General features: G+C 29.3%; 2 protein-coding genes across 2 annotated transcripts; one reads left to right on the top strand and one right to left on the bottom strand.

Annotated features, from left to right (window-relative positions):
• The first annotated feature begins 5833 nt into the window (after positions 1–5833).
• LOC100820268 (putative E3 ubiquitin-protein ligase XBAT31) lies at positions 5834–9311 on the top strand. The gene is made up of 8 exons (XM_003547319.4): positions 5834–6344; positions 6442–6501; positions 6584–6655; positions 6737–6858; positions 6941–7081; positions 7166–7273; positions 7617–7872; positions 8459–9311. Exons 1-8 carry the CDS (start codon positions 6165–6167, stop codon positions 8852–8854), a joined length of 1335 nt encoding a protein of 444 aa, XP_003547367.1. The 5' UTR covers positions 5834–6164; the 3' UTR covers positions 8855–9311.
• Positions 9312–12596: 3285 nt separating this feature from the next.
• Positions 12597–19452, bottom strand: LOC100526990 (uncharacterized protein At3g17950). Its single transcript, XM_003546976.5, has 3 exons — positions 19197–19452; positions 18778–18930; positions 12597–13220 (listed from the first exon to the last, which is right to left on the bottom strand). The coding sequence occupies exons 1-3, from the start codon at positions 19215–19217 to the stop codon at positions 12726–12728; spliced, it is 669 nt and encodes a 222-aa protein (XP_003547024.1). The 5' UTR covers positions 19218–19452; the 3' UTR covers positions 12597–12725.
• Between the last annotated feature and the right edge of the window lie 661 nt (positions 19453–20113).

Below are 20113 nucleotides of genomic sequence, written 5' to 3'. Positions count from 1 at the left end.
TTCTTGCAGTCTAAACTTAAAAATAACGGACAATAGTGATTAACTAATATGTAATTTATTAAAAAAAAAACATATGGATCATTGTTTATTGTGTGAAAAGTAATCATGAACTATTGTATGTAATTATGCAGGAAATCTAACTTAATTAATTCAACGTGATGCATAAGTTACTCTAAATCTTCTTATACTTGTTTTTCATTTCTATCAATAAACAAAACTTGTATGTAACTAAAGGTATATAATAATTTAAAAATGATATCTAATATGTTTAAAGTCAAATTTATACAAATAAAGGTGGTTAGTTCACTTATATATATATAAAGGTGATTAGTTCAAGTAGTGTATGCTTTATATCTTTTTAAACAAGAATTTGAGTTTAGAAACAAAAAAATCTACTTCGAGAATTAACTGAACTATGTTGTAAATGTTTTTGACTTGAGTAAGACTACATTATATAAAAGATGTTTGTGATTTAAAAATATGATTACTATATAAAATATTCTTTAAAATGGAACATAAAATCACCTCCAGTGCATTTTCTTACCTTTTCTTTTTTTTTAAAATCGCAATGCTTATGCTTTAGCTTTTTATCAAAATTGAATCATTTAATTATATTTTTTTATTTTTCTTAATTTAGATTGTGTGTAATTTATCCAGTAAGAAAAAGAAAATGAATACATAATTAATATAAGAAGAATAAAATGAATTTTGTTTTGGCTGTGTGACAAGTCACAACTTCTGTTTTGGCTATATCTAATCAGGACCTGTCTTGTGTGATGAAGCCACGAGGCCAGGTAACTTGTCAAAGTATCCTTCCTGAGAAAATTTGGTTTCAACGGGGTAGTTTCTTCAAGCAATGGCTTTCCTGTTATAGAACAAAAGATTAGGTTCAATAGAAAAGTTAAATGGTTGAAACGGGACGACATGTACGACTATATCATTCTCACTTAAAAAAAAAAAAAAACATACATAAACCCCACAAAAATGCTATATCATATATACAGTAATAGCTTTCATATTAGATTTAACTTCGGGAACACTGAAATAAAAATGGAAAACACGCGTGTAGCATGAAACGGTGCGATTTGTGATTTGGGAAGAGTAAAAGGTAATTAAGCGTGCAAAATGGTTATGTTAGCTGATTATTTAATATACCATATATGCATATCAATTTTATCAATTGTGGTAGAAATTTTATATATATATATATATATATATATATATATATATATATATATATATATATATATTCTGATGGGAGACAATTCTCAGTGATTCAGGGAATATTATGAAAAATTAGAAGGGTTATCTCCAGTCTATGGCAGAATTATATGCGCGCCAATAATATCAGAAACTTTTTGAATATTTTTTTTTTACCAAAAAAAGGACACTTTTAGAGCAACTGCTATTATAGTGTGCGAAAAGTAAAGCAAACAAATATATTCATACCTTTATTTTTCATAAAAAAAAAGAAAGAAAATTAAACTTAACGGCGTCTGCAGCACAACTTATGGTCCATTTTATGCTCCATGGAATTCTTTTTTATTTTATCCTATTGGAGTCCAAAAAATGTTGTTGTTTGTTGACTAAAGCAGTAAAGTATATTATGGTTCTCTTTAATAAATAAAAACACCAGTCAGTTCCATCCAAATTGGGAACAGGTGGAGCCTAGTTTCAAATATGAACTTTTAGTCATTTTGATCCTTTCTTTTTCTCTGATTTTGATCCCTTTTTACATGCTTAGCCGTGAATAGGATATATTTATATCAATGATATATTATATGTAATTATATAGAACGGACTTTGCAACTAAATAAATGAATAACACACAGTTTAACGTGTATATATAAAATAGAGAGAGACGGGGACTTAAAAATATCTACAACAAGTCAACAATACACGAAATTAAGGTACATATCTTTCGTCTTAATGTTTTTTTTGTTATTATTAATTCGATAAATTTCGTTTGACATATAGACGTATCAATTCTTTTTTTTTTTTCTAACGATTTATATGATTAATTTTAAGATAAACAAGATCCGATCACAAAGAGTTAACTAACCAAACATATTTAACCCATTATATCAAGTCACAGTTAAACTTGACATCAAAAAATTATTTAGCAGTTGATATGTCAAATAAAGATTATTTTCCTATGTTGGTTTAAGATACTATGTATTGATGTTACTTTTTTTTTTTTTTTGCATTACTAATTTTGTGACTTTTTGTTGTGTTTCTATCATGTGGGGCTTTGATTTCTTGCAGTATACTGATGATTTATATTATGAATGAAGGATAAAATGTTGTTTGCATAAATATAGTCGTGGCCTTAAATAAGCCTTATTTTAATTAAAATTATTTTTCAATTAATTTTTTTCACGAGAAGTTCTTCATGCTTATTATACGAATAATCGTGAACAAAATAAATTTGGTAAAAAATTATTTGCTTAATAAATAATTTAACTAGCTTAGATAATGTCAGAAGAAAATTTGATAAATCTATCATACAATCATTAAAAACGTTATAACCAAGTTATATATTTCATGCTTCAGCTTTTATTTTACCTATTATGTAATGTACTTTCCTTTATTTTATTCACGGTCATCTTAAAAAATTAAGTCTTTTAAACAGTAATTATTCTTATATATTTTCCTAATGTAAATAGTAAATCTAAAAAAATAAGTTACTTTATTTATAATTTTTTCCACAACAATAGAATCTAATATAAATATAATTGATTATATATTTATTACTCGTATTTTGCAAGGGCATTGATTACTCATCAATTGCACAATTGTGAATAATAATTTTGAATTAATGATAAATTTAATATTTAGGATGGGGAACATATAGTTATTAGTATATATGGAAATCGAATCTTGCAATTATCAATGCATATCTCGATGTCATAATTATTTTGTCAATCTTTTCAGCAGGTACCCTTTTGTGTTTTGTGAATAAATGGTGCTAAAGACAACAAATCTACGATTTAATTAACACTTGTTATAATCAGAACATGCGCGCGATTAGAAAGGAAACAAATGGAAGCAAAGGACAGAATTGCATGAATACAGGGATCTATAGATCAGATGCCAAATGTTTAGCCAAGTAATTTGCTAATGAAATTGCCTTCTCCCAAGATATGCTTAATTAAGGTCAATCATCAAGCCAGACTTGATCAAGTGTTGTTGAAATCTCCAGCTACGTATTTATCTGCTACTCATAAATTCATCTGCATGATAGAGCCGCTGTGTTGGAAGATTGGAATATTACAGCTACTTGCATTGCAATACATAGTACCCATAAATCTCAAATAAAAAGCATCCCTAGATTTGAACTTTTTTTTTTTAACTTGTTTGCGTAAGTTTCTTCAAAAAGATTTATAAATAAAATAAAATAAACTTCTTCCTAACCTCAAATTAATTTATGTACTTTTTCATAAAAAAAATTAACTTATTCACAAAGGTCTAATTCAATTAATTAACTAACATGCATAAATTATTGTAAATCCTCTCCAAGAGTTCTTACAAATAAAAAAAACTTATATCTAAATTAATTTGTAGAACATTTTTTAGAAAATATATTCATTTTTATATGCGTAACTTCCTTTTTGTTCGCTTAGCCCCGCATTACCCAATTTTTTATTTTAAAAAAAGTACAATGAATTTTAATGGTATTATGAAGTAAATATTCCTATGAATCCTTGCTAAAATTGAATCATTACCATATATTCCTCTGTCTTGTTTCCTTTTCTTTTATCCCACTATCACTTCCCTTTCATTTCAGTTGTTTTTAATAAATTGCATAAAAATGTATATTTATGTTATGTTCGGATTTTTTTTTTTTTTTACAATGACGTATAAGATTAAAACCTATCATCACTTCATGAAATTTTTAATAAATTAGCTTGGGTGGTTTCCCTTTTAGATATTTGGGTGTTCCTCTTTTATCATCTAGATTAAATATATGTTACTATGCTCTCTTGCTTTCCAAGATTACTAAACTGATTCAGGGATGAAGTAGAAAGTTTTTATCTTATGCAGGTAAGCTAGAATTGATCAAAGCAGTTATTTAAGGAATTGTGAATTTCTGGATGAAGATTTTTCCTTTGCCTTAATATGTTCTGGATCGGATTAACACTTCGTGCTGTAATTTTCTGTGAGGCAAAGTGGATATTGGCAAAAACAAGCCCTTGATTGTTTGGTCAGTAGTTTGTTCTTCGAAAAAAGAAGGGGGTTTAGGCCTTTTTAATCTCAAGGTCTGGAACCTTGCGCTTCTTTTTCGTATCCTGTGGGACTTTCATTATAAGAAAGATTTTCTATGGGTTCGGTGGGTTCACCATTACTATTTCAGAGGGAGCGATGTGTGGAATTACAATACTTCTTCATTAGATTCAGTTTTGATAAAAAAAAAATTATTCAAATAAGGAACTTTATTATCTCCAAAGAGTTAAGTACGGAAGAGGCCAAAAAGATGATTCAATCTTGAAGCACCAATGAACAATTGCTTGTTGGCAAAGTCTATGAATACATTAGAGGTGTCAAACCTACTGTTAGTTGGTGTTCTGTTATATGAAACCCAGCAATCCCCTCCTAAGATGTCTTTCATTCTATGACTTGATAATAGGAATCGACTGCTTACTCTTGACAAAGCTGCTTTTTTGAACAATGATTCTTTCTGCCCTTTATGTTCAAATGAGACCGAGTCAAATGCTCATTTGTTCTTTTCTTGCAGAAAATCTCTCAAAGTTTGGATTCACATTCGTGATTTGGCTCCTTTTCGCAGGCGTTTTACTTCTTTTCAGCGCATTACTGACTATTTAATTAGGGGCAGATCCACATCAGGTATTCAAGGAAAATTTCATTGCCTGGCTATAGCAATTACAGTCTGCTGTATTTGGTTGTCTAGGAACAAACTGATTTTTGAAGATTATCAATTTTCTGTAATAGAGGTTATTAACAAGATTAAATTTCTTATGTATAAACAAACGCACCTGTTGCATTTGTTTTAGCATTTTGATTTAGGCCTTCTTGTATTAGGAAAACTTTTATTTTTCTCTAGCTGCGGGGTATGTCCCATTTATTGTTGCATCGTTTTAGGTCTAATATAATTTACATTTTTTAACAAAAAAAAAAAGCCTATCACTTCATGGAATATAATCAACTCCTACTATTAGGCTGCTCCTAGTGAATTTGGAATATATTAATTTTAATAAAACATACAACAAAAATTTTCGAAGAACTGAAACCAAAAACTTCTAAAATAGGAAACAAAAAGATTATTTAAAGTTTTTTTTTCAATTCATTTTTTTTAGTTTTTCGTTTCCCTTTTTTGCGGTTAAAGAATTAACCCTACAATAATATGTGCGATAAAAGGAATTACTTAAAAATATGTTTACAAGCCTCAATTAAAATGGACTACTAAAGTTTGAATGATAATTACAAGAAATACTACATGCATAAATAAATAAATAAAATAAAAGGGTTCATATATCATTTCTTACATCATGATGATTACAATATTTGCTTTACTAAAAAGACTTGAGAAGCAGTACGTAAAATGAGAAATTCAGTAAATACTGATGGTGTTTGAAAAATAGAAGGGAAGGGGGGACCCTCTAGCTTGGATTGGATAATAACATCAAGAGGCAATGCAATTTGATTAACAATCCTAATCATTGATTTCGGGACTTATTTACATTTAGGATTTTATATATTTTTTTAAAAAATATATCTTGCGAGAATTAAATACAAATTCTTTTATATAAATAAATTTAATGTATATTAGGAAATGAAATACATAAATTGGTTCAACAAGGAAATGCACTGTAGTACATTTATCTCATTTCATTTATCCGGGTAGCTAAGCTTAGGCTTAGCGTAGCCAAACAGGCTTACGCGGAATCTGAGTGCTGCCCGAAGTCATTCTCAGTATCTGCTAATCACTGACACGGTCAGCTAAGCTACCCTCTCTCTCTAAAACCTTTGCCATTGTCTCCCACAACACACAGTTACAGTTACACCTTACAACTTCAATGTGAGAGTCAAGATTCATTCATTTATTTATAGCCACCGGTTCAGGTGGCGCAGCCAAACCAAACCCACAAGAGGTGAAGAACAATAACATAAACCATTCTTCACCTCTCCTCTCTCCCACCATAGTAATGGGTCAGAGCCTAAGTTGCAGTGGCAACTATGACCACGGCCTCTTCACCGCCGTGCAGCACGGTGACCTTGAAATTGTCACAACTCTCTTGGACTCCGACCCCTCTCTCTTGCACCAAACCACTCTCTACGATCGCCACTCTCCTCTTCATATTGCCGCTACCAATGACCAGATCGAGGTCCCTTCTTTTTCTTTTCTCTCGCGTTCTATTCACTCAAATTCCCCCCCCCCCCCCCCCTTTTCTTTTTTTTACATTTCTCTTTTCTTTCTTCCAGATTCTGTCTAAGCTCTTAGATGGATCTCTCAACCCAGATGTTTTAAATCGCCACAAACAGGTTACTAACTCTACCTATGTTTTTCCCATTTTAAAAAAAATGATATTTTTGCTTACCCTTTATTGTTTTGTGAATGCTTCAGACTCCGCTTATGCTGGCAGCAATGCATGGGAACATCGCGTGTGTGGAGAAGCTTCTTCAAGCCGGAGCTAATGTAAATGCTTCAATTTCATTGCTCTAAATTGACATAATAATATAAATGAAAATTTGGGAAACTGATGCGTGTGATTTTCAGGTTTTGATGTTTGATACTAGTTACGGGAGAACCTGCTTACACTATGCCGCATACTACGGCCATTCTTCTTGCCTTAAGGCTATTCTTTCTTCTGCTCAATCTAGTCCAGTATCTGCTTCTTGGTTTGCCCCTTTTTCTGTTTCAGTATTGATTTCGGTGCTGTTGTGTTCTTGGTTTTTTTAGTGTTTTTTGAATTGATTGCAGGGGGTTTTCTCGGTTTGTGAATATTAGAGATGGAAAAGGTGCAACGCCATTGCACTTGGCAGCTCGTCAGAGACGGTCTGAATGTGTACATATTCTATTAGACAGTGGTGCTCTTGTTTGTGCTTCAACTGGTGGATATGGGTAATGATCTATCATTGAATGATTGAATCCTGATGTGTTTTAATTTCCTGTTTTGTGGAGTAATCAATCAATTGTTATTTTCAGCTGTCCTGGGAGCACTCCTCTACATCTAGCAGCTAGAGGGGGATCTATAGATTGCATTCGTGAATTGTTGGCATGGGGTGCTGATCGTCTTCAACGCGATGCATCTGGGTATAGTTCAGTTTCTCAGCACAAACTCTTACCATTTAGAAAAAGGGGCTATTGGGTTTGAGACTTAGAGTGACATATCCAGACATATTTAATTTTAATTTGTGTGGCTGATTGGTTATTGATTATTTTATCTGTGTTATTCTAAAATCTCTGATATGATAATTCCATCCCTTGTTTTGATGGGCCCTTTCCTGTACTCATATCTGGCATTTTCCTATTGCAACTTTCCTCATTTAACGATTTGGCCATTTATTGGTAGATTGGGTTCATAGCTTTTATGTTTAGCCCTGCATCTTTTCCTCATTGTATATTCTAAGAATTCCTGATTGGTGTGTTTATGCAGGCGGATACCATATATGGTTGCTCTGAAACACAAACATGGAGCCTGTGCATCATTGCTAAATCCTACATCTGCAGAACCTCTTGTCTGGCCGTCTCCATTGAAGTTCATCAGTGAGCTTAATCCTGAAGCCAAAGCTTTATTAGAGCAGGCATTGATGGATGCAAACAGAGAAAGAGAGAAAAACATATTGAAAGGGAGTTCTTACTCTCTGCCATCTCCATCACATTCTGATGGGGTAGCTGATAATATGTCTGAGGTAATTCCTCCCCCTCTGCATGTACATACCAACTTTTTGTGCTTTTCAATTTAATTGAATCAAAGTACGGATAATTAATTAGAATTAAGTAGATTAATAGTAGGAACTCATTGAATAAATTTAAAATGATGGAACATTTCAAACATCACTAGTGTGCATTTTAAAAAAATAATAATCATATTTTGGTCAAGTTTTAAGCTGTCCAACACTGCATAAACTCATAGTTTCTCCCCTGCCCCTTTTAATTTTTTTCAACCGTGAAATTATTGGTACTTAGACACATGAAATAGCTCTACCAGAACTTACTGATAACCATATAGTAAAAACGAATTTGAATAGAATTATTGAGAATTAAGCAACATATATTATATGTTTTAACCATGGCTAAGGGATTGATTATTTTGCCCAGTAAAATCCTTCTGTTTCTCCATGGTGTGTAATATATATAATTTTTTCCCCTGGCATCCTCATTACTCTAGTTAGAGAAACATTTTCTCTTTTTCCTTGAATCATTATATTCATATATCTAATTGTAGGGTCAATAAAAACTAACTACATACTGATTGTGGGATCTTATATTGTGCAGGTTAGTGAGTCCGAATTATGTTGCATCTGCTTTGAGCAGGTGTGCACAATTGAAGTTCAGAACTGTGGCCACCAGATGTGTGCACAATGCACACTAGCCCTGTGTTGCCACAACAAGCCCAACCCTGCCACTGCCTGTCTTACTCCACCAGTTTGTCCATTTTGTCGGAGCACGATAACAAGACTCGTTGTTGTGAAGACAGAATGCCACGATGAAACTGATCAAGACAGTGCTGATATCAACTGTTCCAAGCTGAGCAAGTCATCAAGGAAACTCAGACACTTGAATGACAGTGGTAGCAGCAGCTTCAAGGGACTATCTAGTGTTAGTTCATTCGGGAAGTTGGGTAGCCGCAGCTCTGGAAGGATTGCTGCTGAGTGGCTTGATAAACAGTGATGGCAAATTACTTGTGGTAATCAATGATTCCATATTGGCAAGATACGGTAACTACAGAGGTGCTTAACCGGCAAGGCAAAAATCAAAGTTGAAAACAGGTGAAGGAATATTATGTAATTTTGGGAAATAAGCAAAAGTGAGTTGAAGTGAAGTGAAGTTCGCGGTAGGTACCAAGTGTTGTTGGGAAAAAGAGAAGGGGATGTCATGTTGTTGTAGTATTATTGTTACTTGAGAATGAAGAAGCATCACCTGCGTCGATCGATGATTTTGGGCATCGTCAATAATTTTATTTTATCATACGTATCCCAGTAAAGTGGGAATAATTTCTCTCAAAAGTATAAATCAATAATATTAAGGGAAAGTGTATTGCTTATTTGCATTATTTATTTCTTTGTATCGATAAGATATAAGAAATAAGATACAAAAGAGAAAGACAGAGCCTTTTTGTTGCTTGTCATGTGATCATGTCTCCGTGGGTAAACTAGTTAGTGCAATTGATCAGGATCGGAGCATGCTGGCTAATATATAAAATAGTATACTTTTTTTTTTCTTTTCTCTTTATTGTAACTTGTTGATAAAAAATTGTATAAATCTAATTTGTTTCATATACAAATAAATAATAGAACATGGAGAAGGTGAAGTCATGTCTCACATGATTAAACGTAAAATTGGCGTCGTGATATATATGAGCGAATACCGAATACCCTAAAGGCTGGTGTTTGGTCTAATAATAATTAGGGGGTGGCCACCACAAATACCAACTGGGTTTGTTGGGACTTTTCACACCAAAAACTGAAAACAGGAAAGAGACACGGCATAAAAACAAACAAGGAAAGTTAAGTACATGCATGCCTTGGTCAGTGTACGTGTCATTTCTCCATAAGCTGCGCTGCAGATGCAAACGTGTTTGACCTGTCCTTTTGAGGGCTACGTTCTAACTCCCAATCGTAGTAAGAGAGAGCCAAGATCCCCATCAATAGAATTATCGAAATGTAAAATTATTTGACAAGGAAGTTATTAGTGATGTCTTATAATCAATTAGGATTGGATAAAAGGCGATGATACTAAAAAAATGAATAATTGATCCATAAAATATCATTTTTAAAATTATTTCTCAAAATATAAATATCAAGGGGTATAGCTTACTTTGATATAAAATATGTCAACAAACTATTAATTTTATATGATTTATGAAATTCAAATTAATGAACTTTTTTAATTTAAAAATATGGAAATTTTTATATTAACAATTGGATAATTTGGAATGTACTAATTTAAACAATGGTATTTAAGAAAAATAAAAATATAATATGTTTGATATAAGAAAATAAACATGATAAATGGAGGAGAGTTGATAAACAAAAGTCATTGTTAATGAGAGCGATGAGTCAAATTTAATATAAGTGTTAATGTAATAAAGAAAAAAAAACAATTTTTTAAAATTATTTATTGGCATAAAATTATATGTTTTTCTTTGCAACAATGTCATTAATTTTAGGGGATCTTTAAGATTCAATTTTGTTCATTCAAGCTAGATTGTCTTCAGCATTTAAGCCAACCTCAAGTCTATCATAGGTCAAACTTAAATTCTAAGTTCTAAGTGCATGTTTGGATTGAAGCTGAAAATATTATGTATACGTTTCAATATAAATTTAATGAATAAATAAAAACAAAAGCAAAGATCATGAATCATGATTCTTTCACAAAAATCATTTTTGCCTTAAAAATACTTTTTCACTTGATTTTTAAACATGCATTAAGTTGAGTACTCAATTCTTAGGTTGACTTCAAGTCCATCACAAATTAAGCTTTAATATTAGGCCGAGTACTTAATTGTTAGGTCGACCTTTAGTCCATCACAAGTGAAGCTTAGACTCTAGGATAATGACCTTGGGTTGACCTATTTTAATTTGAATCATAGTTTATATTTTTTACTTTTTATTTCTATTTTATCTGTACGATTAAATGCAACAATAAAGATATACAACTCTTTTTTTGTTGTTAATGAAATAGATAAATACAACATTCTTAACGCGTATATTTGTTAACAAAATTGACATTACTCACTATAAGTTATTAAATTTTTAAAAAAAAATTGGCAAGTGGAGTTACTACTCATGAGATTATCAAAAATTTTAAAATATATAAATAAAAAAATTACAAGACACTAATAAGTAATTAGTTTAGTTTTAGAGGATATACATTTATTTTTAAAATAAAATTTTTAATTCCAACGTTATATATGATAAAAAAAAACTCTTATTAGAAGAATTAAATATACGGAACTGTATTTAGCTGGTATAAAATTACTTCCAAAATGCATAAAAAAAATTACTTCCAAAAAAATACTTATAACCTAAAAAAATAAAAGATATAAGATTAATTGAGTGGTTTAAAAAGAAAAAATGAAAAAAAATTATGGATTTAATTTTTTATGCTAATAAAAAACTAACTATTAATATTTGTCAATAAAAATTATTTAAATATATTTTTAACTTTTGATTCCTATAAGTATATCTTTATAATTTTAATCCACGTAAGTTTATGTTTTTTAATTTTAATTTATATAAGATATTTTATTTATTTTTAGTCGATGTAAGTTTATATTTTTTTAATTTTAATCCATATAAATGTAAATTTATGAGAATTATAAATGAAAAAAATAAAAATTTTATAATAATTAAAATTAAAAAAACACAAATTTAAAAAGAGTAAAAATTAATAAAAATATCTGCCGAAACTAAAATTGGAAAAATGATAATTCCAAGAAGTTAAAATTAAAAAAAATAAAGTTGCAGGGAAAATATTAAAAAAAAACGTTAACTTACCGAAAGAAAACATATTTAAATTAGAAAAAAACACATAAATATACAAGATATTACTGCCATTTATCTTTTATAAGATACTTACTACGGTCTCTGCCGACAGGTTGCAGGAAGAAATATCTTGGAGAATGAGTCATATTCAGAATCACATGTGGCCTTTGCAGTATTAAAATGGAAATAGTTAAGAATCTCAACCTTCAGATTTGGATCTATCTAATCAAAGTGGTTGCATATTCACATGAATCCGGATAAGTTAAGAACGTGTCACGTACGGTACACAATACACATTTGTTAGGATGAGGAATTCACTTGTTTGGTTATTGGAGGAGTTTATAGACATTTTATGGACTGAATAATATGTTTTGTTATTTCTGTAAAAAATGCTTTGTTATTGGAAAAAAAATAGCTCAGAAACTTAATTAAAAACTGTTAAATAATCCTTAATTAATCTTCTTTAAATATTCTAAACTAGTTTCTGAAACACATATAAAAAACATTACAGTATTTTTTTAATGATTCGGTAGTGTCTTTGACTCTTGATTAACTTGGCCCTACCTCAATTAATTATTTTCTTAATTTAATTAAAAGAAGGTCTTCCACTAAAATTATACAAATCCCTAAGATATTTAATTTGTACATGAGCTTGACCTTAAATATAAGACGTAATACATTTGGTTTTGTTAATTTATGATAATGAGTTAAGGGATTAGGAGTCAATCTTGAACAAAAGAAACTAAAATTTTAGAACTTATCCGGGGATCAAATAATATACAGTAATCGATTTCTGATCCCCTCCTCTCCCTCCCAATATTGAAATTATATCATCCATTTATAGGTGAAACAAAGATTAAGTCCACATTTATTTTAACGTTAGAGAACAAATTATTGCACTTTTTTAATAAATAACACAATTTCAATGTAAAATCATAACTAAAATTATTTTGGATACATACTCATTTCACTTACATCTAACGTTAACTTTGAAACAAATGTAACATATAAAGATGCGAAGAAAAAAAATGACTGATGTTGATGCCAAATCATAATTAGAAGTTAGCCAATAAGCCATCTTGTCCACACATGCATGAAAACAGCTCCGCAAGTAAACCAAACCCTTTGCTGTGTTGTCTTAATTCCATGTTTTCTCTCTCTGTTCCAATACTCTGCCTTGGACTTATGGAGTGAGGGGGAGCAATGGTGCCATTCATAAATAATGAATTTCGCTCAGCCAATGCAAGCTCATCATGAGGGTCGTAAATGGATAGGCTTTGCTTCCTTCTATTTTCACTAGCAGCTCTTCTTTCCACAGCAAGAAATTGACCAAGAGATGGTGGATTATATTTTTGGCTCTCAGCTTCAGTAATTTTACTCCTTGAGCCCAAACAGAATAACCATGAGCTGAAATTGAACATTTTCTTTTTACTCTTTAATAGTTCTGTCTTAGTTCCTCTTAGTGATCTTCTAGACAGCTCTACAATGCTAGAGACACCCATAAGGCTCCCAAGTGTGGTACTTTGGTCCGGAAAAAAAGACCCCGTTGACTGAATCAAACAAACATATACTTTTAGTCCATAAGACATTTTCATATATATGTACCATGCTTCGCTTATATTCTCTTTTTCTTTTATGTGTAGATTAAATTTATTATATAGAAATCAACAAAGATAATAAATTTTGTTGATTTTAATAAAATAGTCATGAAATTTTCTTTTTCATCTATTTTTCTTCTCATTTTATCATATAAATGTATGTATAAAATAATTAAATATTAAAAAACAAATAAGTGTATAATTGATAAAAGAGTAATTATCATAATTTTGTTAAAGTTTAAATATGAGATAAAGTTACACATAATATAAGAAATATAAGAATGAAAAATTTGAATGTCATATAAGTAAATACAAGACTTACAAATTTAAATTTCAAGATTTTAAATTATTATGTGATGTTAAATTTATTTATGTGATTACTTATGTCTATTGATGTAAATCTTTTCGAATTGTTGAACAAGATCATGAACTTTACAAATGAAGAGAGGGAGGGAGTATATATATTATAACTCACCCTTGACGTGATTGCTAAATTAGTATATGAATTTCATAATCAATGTTGAACAGTACCACATGAAGTGAGAAGGGACGGATGCGCTTAATTAAAATAGCATTGATTCTTCATAATGCTCGCCAACAAACTACAATGTACTCACTAAGCTAGCGAGTATTCTATCTACAGATATAATGCATTTATGTTTGATTACATCTACATTCTAGATAGTACGTAAAAATTAAGAATGATCTCTGTTGGCTGTTGCTACTTTCGCAACAAAAAAATGCATAAATTACGCAAATGTTTAATCAAACGTGAAAGTATTTAATAGGAGATAAATTGAATGACCAACACACTTTAACTGAATTCAAGTGAGCACTGCATTCGAAATCAGATAATCAATGACTTCCAGCGGCAATTACACTTGCCGAGCCAGTAATTTGGTCATTGTTCTACGAAATGAAACAAATACATTGCTAGCTTTTTAACTTTAAGACGGGAACACTGTCATATAAGAAGGTGAGGAATTAAAGACAGAAAGTTGCAACATAAATGATATTTTTAAGACAGGAACACTATCATCAGGGGAAGTATAAATCATTTATAGTTTTTCCCTCTCACAACTAAGTTCTTAATGGCTTGGAGTGTTGATTAAAAATATATACAGCAGTTCTGATAGTATTTTTATAGTTTGATGACAATTAATTTTCTCAAGATGCAGTTGATTGGCATCAAGTTCTATTCTCAGTCAGTCTTCAAATTAACTATCACTTAAGTTACACTTTCTCATTTCTGAGGGTTGCAACGTATAACAGTTAGGATATCCAAAACCCTTAACTTGGAGTAACTCAGTCTCGTACTCTTTTTAAAATAGAAGTGTCTCTAATTAGTTAATGTAGATGTTTTAATTTTTAGAAATATGATATCAGAAACTGTCCTACCTTTCCAAGGGCATAGCATAATAATATTATCGATTTTTTTATCGATGGAAGTAAAAATTAGTATGATAGGATTTATAATAATTCATACATGTTTTTCATATAATTAAACTAGACTTTTTTAATAATAATACTATTGAATGGTAACATAAAAAAAATTATTTATAATATGTGTAAAAAAATTATATATAATTTGAATAGGTCTCTTAAAATTTGAATAGTTAATAGTGTAATATTTTTTCATAAAAAATGCTAATTAAATTAAATTAGTATAAATTATAAACTTTATTATAGTTTTTAAAAATTAAAATGATAATTTAAATAACATGAAACTCAAGCTTAAACCGGAAACAACTTTAGTTTAAAGATAGAGAGAGAAAAAAAAGAAGAAGCTAAAGACAACTCGAGGAGTTAACTATTTAATTTAGTCGGTTTCTTTTTGTCTTGATTATTCTGTTTGAACGTTGTATCAGAGAATTGATCAAACACGATGAGTTAACTAAGTCAATTAAATACATATTTAACAAATTCTGTTAAAAAGGGAAATTTATTTATAAACTTAATCATAAAACTTATTAAAATAAAGTTACAAAAAACACATTTTAATATATTTATCTATAAAACTTGTTAAAATAAATTACAAAATTTAGTAAGAAAATTATAAACCATTTCTACACATTCGGATTCATATAAAATCTTTTAAATAGGAGTGGTTTGTATGAATACCATACCATGGTTAGAAGAAAAAAAATAGAAGTACTTCCCAATTTAAAGCCAATGTGAGGAATGGCAGAATAAGTTCTTGAAATAAATTATGGTAATTAATTAATTCATCTAACTGAACTGAACTGATACGGAAAGTAGGCATATGTACGATTAATCATATATAGGTAAATTTAATTAAAGTAGAAGCATATTAAACTAAGAAGAAGATTGCTTACCAAAAAAAAAAAAACTTGCTCACCTAATGCAACCTAAAAGGGGATTTAATAGGAAAAATCAATTAGTAATTGCTTTGGATTTCAAAAGTAATTAAGTAGGAGAATAGAGCTCAGTACTTGTAACATCAACTAATAATTTCCTTCTATTAATTTAATTTTTCATAGCAAATCTATTTAAGCTTAATTTTAGAGAAAAAAGCAATAATTAGTATTTATTTTTTATTTTAAAATTAGTTTTTTTTTCAAAATACGTTTGATCATATATACTTATACTAATTAGTAATTACAGGTGATATATATATATATATATATATATATAAGTCAATATAAACTTTTGAGGTATACTATAAACATACTTTCTTAAACTCTCTTTAATTAGTTAAAATTTATCAAAAACTACAAATTAAAAATAAAATCATTAAATATGATATGGATTCACAAATTTTGTCATGCTTAACAAGTTTCAACCAATAAAAAAATGTGTTTAAAAAGGAATATTAAAGAATGTGTTCTTAATATTTATGAACTTTAATAATCAAAGCATTTGGGAATATAGAACTTAGAAAAGAGTTCAATGCTTATGGACAACAAGTGTAAAATAATTTTATATCATCATTTAATCACAAATTATCATTTAAATTATTTTAAAAATCAATAAACTTATCATATATAATAAATTATGATTAAATGACTGTATAAAATTATTTACATTATCAATGCATATCTTTTTTTTTTCTCCTTAAAAAATCATGAAATAGAGTACATGAAATTTATAATTATTTTAGTGAAATTTATTATAATATTTTTTTTAAAAAAATAATCAATTTTATAAAAAAAATTTCACGTAACAACAAAATATTAAATAAATACTTTTTAAGTTGTTTATTTACTATTGTCTTTGTAGTTGAAGAGTTATAGTACAAAATAAAGTAACTTTCCACCATTACATGTAACATATTACATAACCAACTTTTCTTATTGTTGAAATTATTTCCATTAGATGTAACTTGCAATGTTTTTCTTCTTAATGATAATTAGAAAAAACCGTATTAAAGTTAGCTTTGGTTTATTTATTAATTTAATAATAATACTATTAAGTATTAATTAGCAACTACCCTTGAGTAAAAAAAATAAAAACATGAAGTCCACATTGAAATATAAAAATTTAAACTTAATTCCGTACCTAATCCAATACACATACACACAACACTTTCATCCAATATTCTCTTCCTTTCTATTACGTCCTCCTGGTATCTTTTAATGTTTAATTAACTTTCTATTTTTCTCCCAAAACAATTGATGTTTTAAAATTTCAAATTCTAATTAATATTTTGTTAAAATATATTCTTATTTAATACCCATTATTAATAGTACAAGTATAAAAAATAATAATATATTAAATAAGGATATTTTAGTTCAAATATAATAACATTTTTTAGTTTGATTAAATATATCATAATTCATATTTAATAACCTTAAACATAACTAAAAAAATATTGAAAGGAGTAATACTTTATTATCTTTTTAAAAGATAAACAATCAAACTGAAAAAAATGATCAAATAAATTTTTCAAAAAATAAATGATTAAACTCTAAAAAAAAGATAAGGATAAATTAAATTTTTTAAAAAATTAAACTGAATAAAAAATCAAATAATTCGTTTATCATTTTTTTAGTAAAATAAAACACCAATTCTTCGATGTTAGCGGTGGACAGTTTAGGAATTCGAAGTCCCCCCCCCCCAGCTCTAACTTCTAACGACCCTCTGATTACCCGAACAATCCCAGAAGCATGCAGGACAAGGACAAAAATGACAGCATATTCTATTCTAATCGAGTCAGCTAGTCACATGACCCTTACTGCAACGGGTACATGCTCATTCATTGGTACTAGCACTTATCGATTATATTGATATTTATTTTCCATTGTTATCCCAAAACAAAAATACACTTCTCTGCCTAAAAAATTCTTATTCTTCCCGTGTCACATTTACATGAAGGTTTTGGTTTAAGATCTAGACAGGAAATAGTGATTTTGGGGTTAGAAAATCAATAAAAAAATATGGAGTGAACAATAAAAAAAATTATTATAAATAATTTTATGTTCAATATTAACAAGTATATAGGATTGAACGGTTCCAAATCATGAGAGAGATTTTAAAAAATAGGTCTAACCATGTTTATTTTTGTTCTTAAAGGAAATGGAATGACGCATGAAATTATATGTAAATGTAGTATTCTTAGGATTCATTTAAATCATTTCTTCTTATAATGATAATGCATATAATCTTATTCCGATCTAGTTTATTACGAAATGAAATTGTAAAATGAAATTGATACCATTTTATTATAGATAACTTTCTTACTTTGGGGATACCATATCTATACATTCTTTGTTTTCAATTAGTAAGTATAAGAATTGAATAATTTCATTAAAAAAAAAAAAGAATTGAATTTTTAATATAGACATTATCATTAGCAATCAGATTCATTGATATTCCTAGTATAATAGATGTTCTGATGCTTACATTTACATTTGAGATGTTCTGATGCTTACATTTACATTTGAGAGCATTGATATTATGATTTTTTGGGTCCGATTTGCTAGAATTATTTGATCTTAAAAGAAACCTATAATCTTACATGTGAAGGTGGGTGGGGTTGAAAACTGGGTGGCATTCAATTATGGGTATTTTAGAAAATAGATAAGGAAAAAAAAAAAGAGGAATGGTATGCAATTAAAGATACAGTAAACCCTTCTATTAGTAAGCAGTTATTACAATTTTTAAAAACTATTAAAAGTTTAATTTCTGAAATTTATTTAATTATATGCAGTCAATTTTTAGAAGATTTTTTTTTACGTATTTGAGAGTTAGTTTACATTGTTCTAAATATTTTGATAATTTTAGATGATTAAATTAGTGGGGTCTCTTTAATTTAAGAAAATGCATTTATTTTCATTTAAAGATTACTTTTAAATATTGTACAAAAATGATCAAAACAGCAAAGTCCAATTTTAAATATTGTATCACAAATTATTATTTTTTTGTTTACAATTGATTTATAATTCAACGTAGTTGTCAACATGACAAAATAATACTATTGATGATGATAAAAGAAAAAGCAAAAGAAAAAGTTACCATATGGTATAATTTTGGTTAATGTTTTACTGACCTCAGTGTCAAAATCTGATGAAGAATCTGTAGAAGAAGATGGAGAACGAGTGAGTAAGGTGTTGAATGATATTGACCCCGCATTGTCACTGTTTCTGACCAATTCAATCCTTGCATTCGCTGGCTGCAGTAAACCCAGAGGCCAACCCTCATCCTAACATCAAATCAATTGTAAGTTTAATAACACAAAAGGTTCATAGAAATTCACATATATAGCAGACATATATATAACAGAAGAAACTAAACACAAAGAAACAACCAAGTATTGATCAAATCAAATATACATACACATGCAGACCCACAACCTCAGAAATTATCACAGTCCCACCACTGAAATCCCAGAGGAAACAACATGAATCCCTAGGAGGACTCGTGAGAAAATTCCAAAAAAACGAACATGCATGATGCAGTCAAAAGTACCTGTTGAGACATGTTTTGCATAGTTCTTGAATTTTTATAGCACAAGGCCACCTAAGATGTTAGATATGACTGCAGGAATCGTCCACTCCTTGTTGTTCTGTGCAATGCATAGAAACTGAGAATTATTGCCAAGAACTGTAAATAAAGAGACGCTGTTGGTAAAATCCAAGTCCAATTAGAGCAAGAATGGGGTCAAAAAGAGTGACATAACGAGTGAGAATGCTTTATCATTAATTTGCAATAGCCAATAGCCATGCTCATCAGCTTTTTCTATAGCTCTGTCGACAATAAAGAGAAACAGAATCATTGTGTCGTTACACTAACCGGTCATAATTAAGAAAAAACTACTAATTTCTTATGGATCTTATTAAATTATTTTTAGGACATGAATTAGGAAATTAAAAAAATATTTATTATATAAATTATAAAAAAACAATGAATAATATAATATTGTATTTCCCAATAAAAATATTTTTACTTTAAATTTCTTAATTTAACATTTGTCATATCGTAATGACTTTGATGTCCTCGATTCAGAAGTAGCAATTCAATATTTCTTCCTTTTTGGAGCAATTGCGGAGGCATTGTGCTGCTCCACGAAGGAGGTGGCGGCAGTAGAGCCTTCACTTTTAAGAGCAGTATTGCCATCACTTACGCATACGTATTTAAAACCCCACAAACGAGAAATCTAGTAATCTACATGCAAGCCTAGTTTCTCCAGATTTTATACTCATTTATCCAAGTGGTTCGCAACGGATTTATTTATTTAAAATTAAAGCGGAGAGAGGAAATAAGGATGTGATATCAGGTACTTAATGGAAAAGCAAGGGAAATACTGAATGTCAATTATTAATATGGGCACTCAATGTTGAAAGTGTTGTTAGTAATGCATTATGGCCAAAAGATCAAAAGCGTTA

The sequence above is a fragment of the Glycine max genome, chromosome 15, assembly GCF_000004515.6.
Source record: "Glycine max cultivar Williams 82 chromosome 15, Glycine_max_v4.0, whole genome shotgun sequence".
Classification (NCBI taxonomy): domain Eukaryota; kingdom Viridiplantae; phylum Streptophyta; class Magnoliopsida; order Fabales; family Fabaceae; genus Glycine; species Glycine max.
The sequence above is the reverse complement of the archived record's forward strand: the minus strand, read 5'-3'. Positions and strand labels throughout refer to the sequence as shown.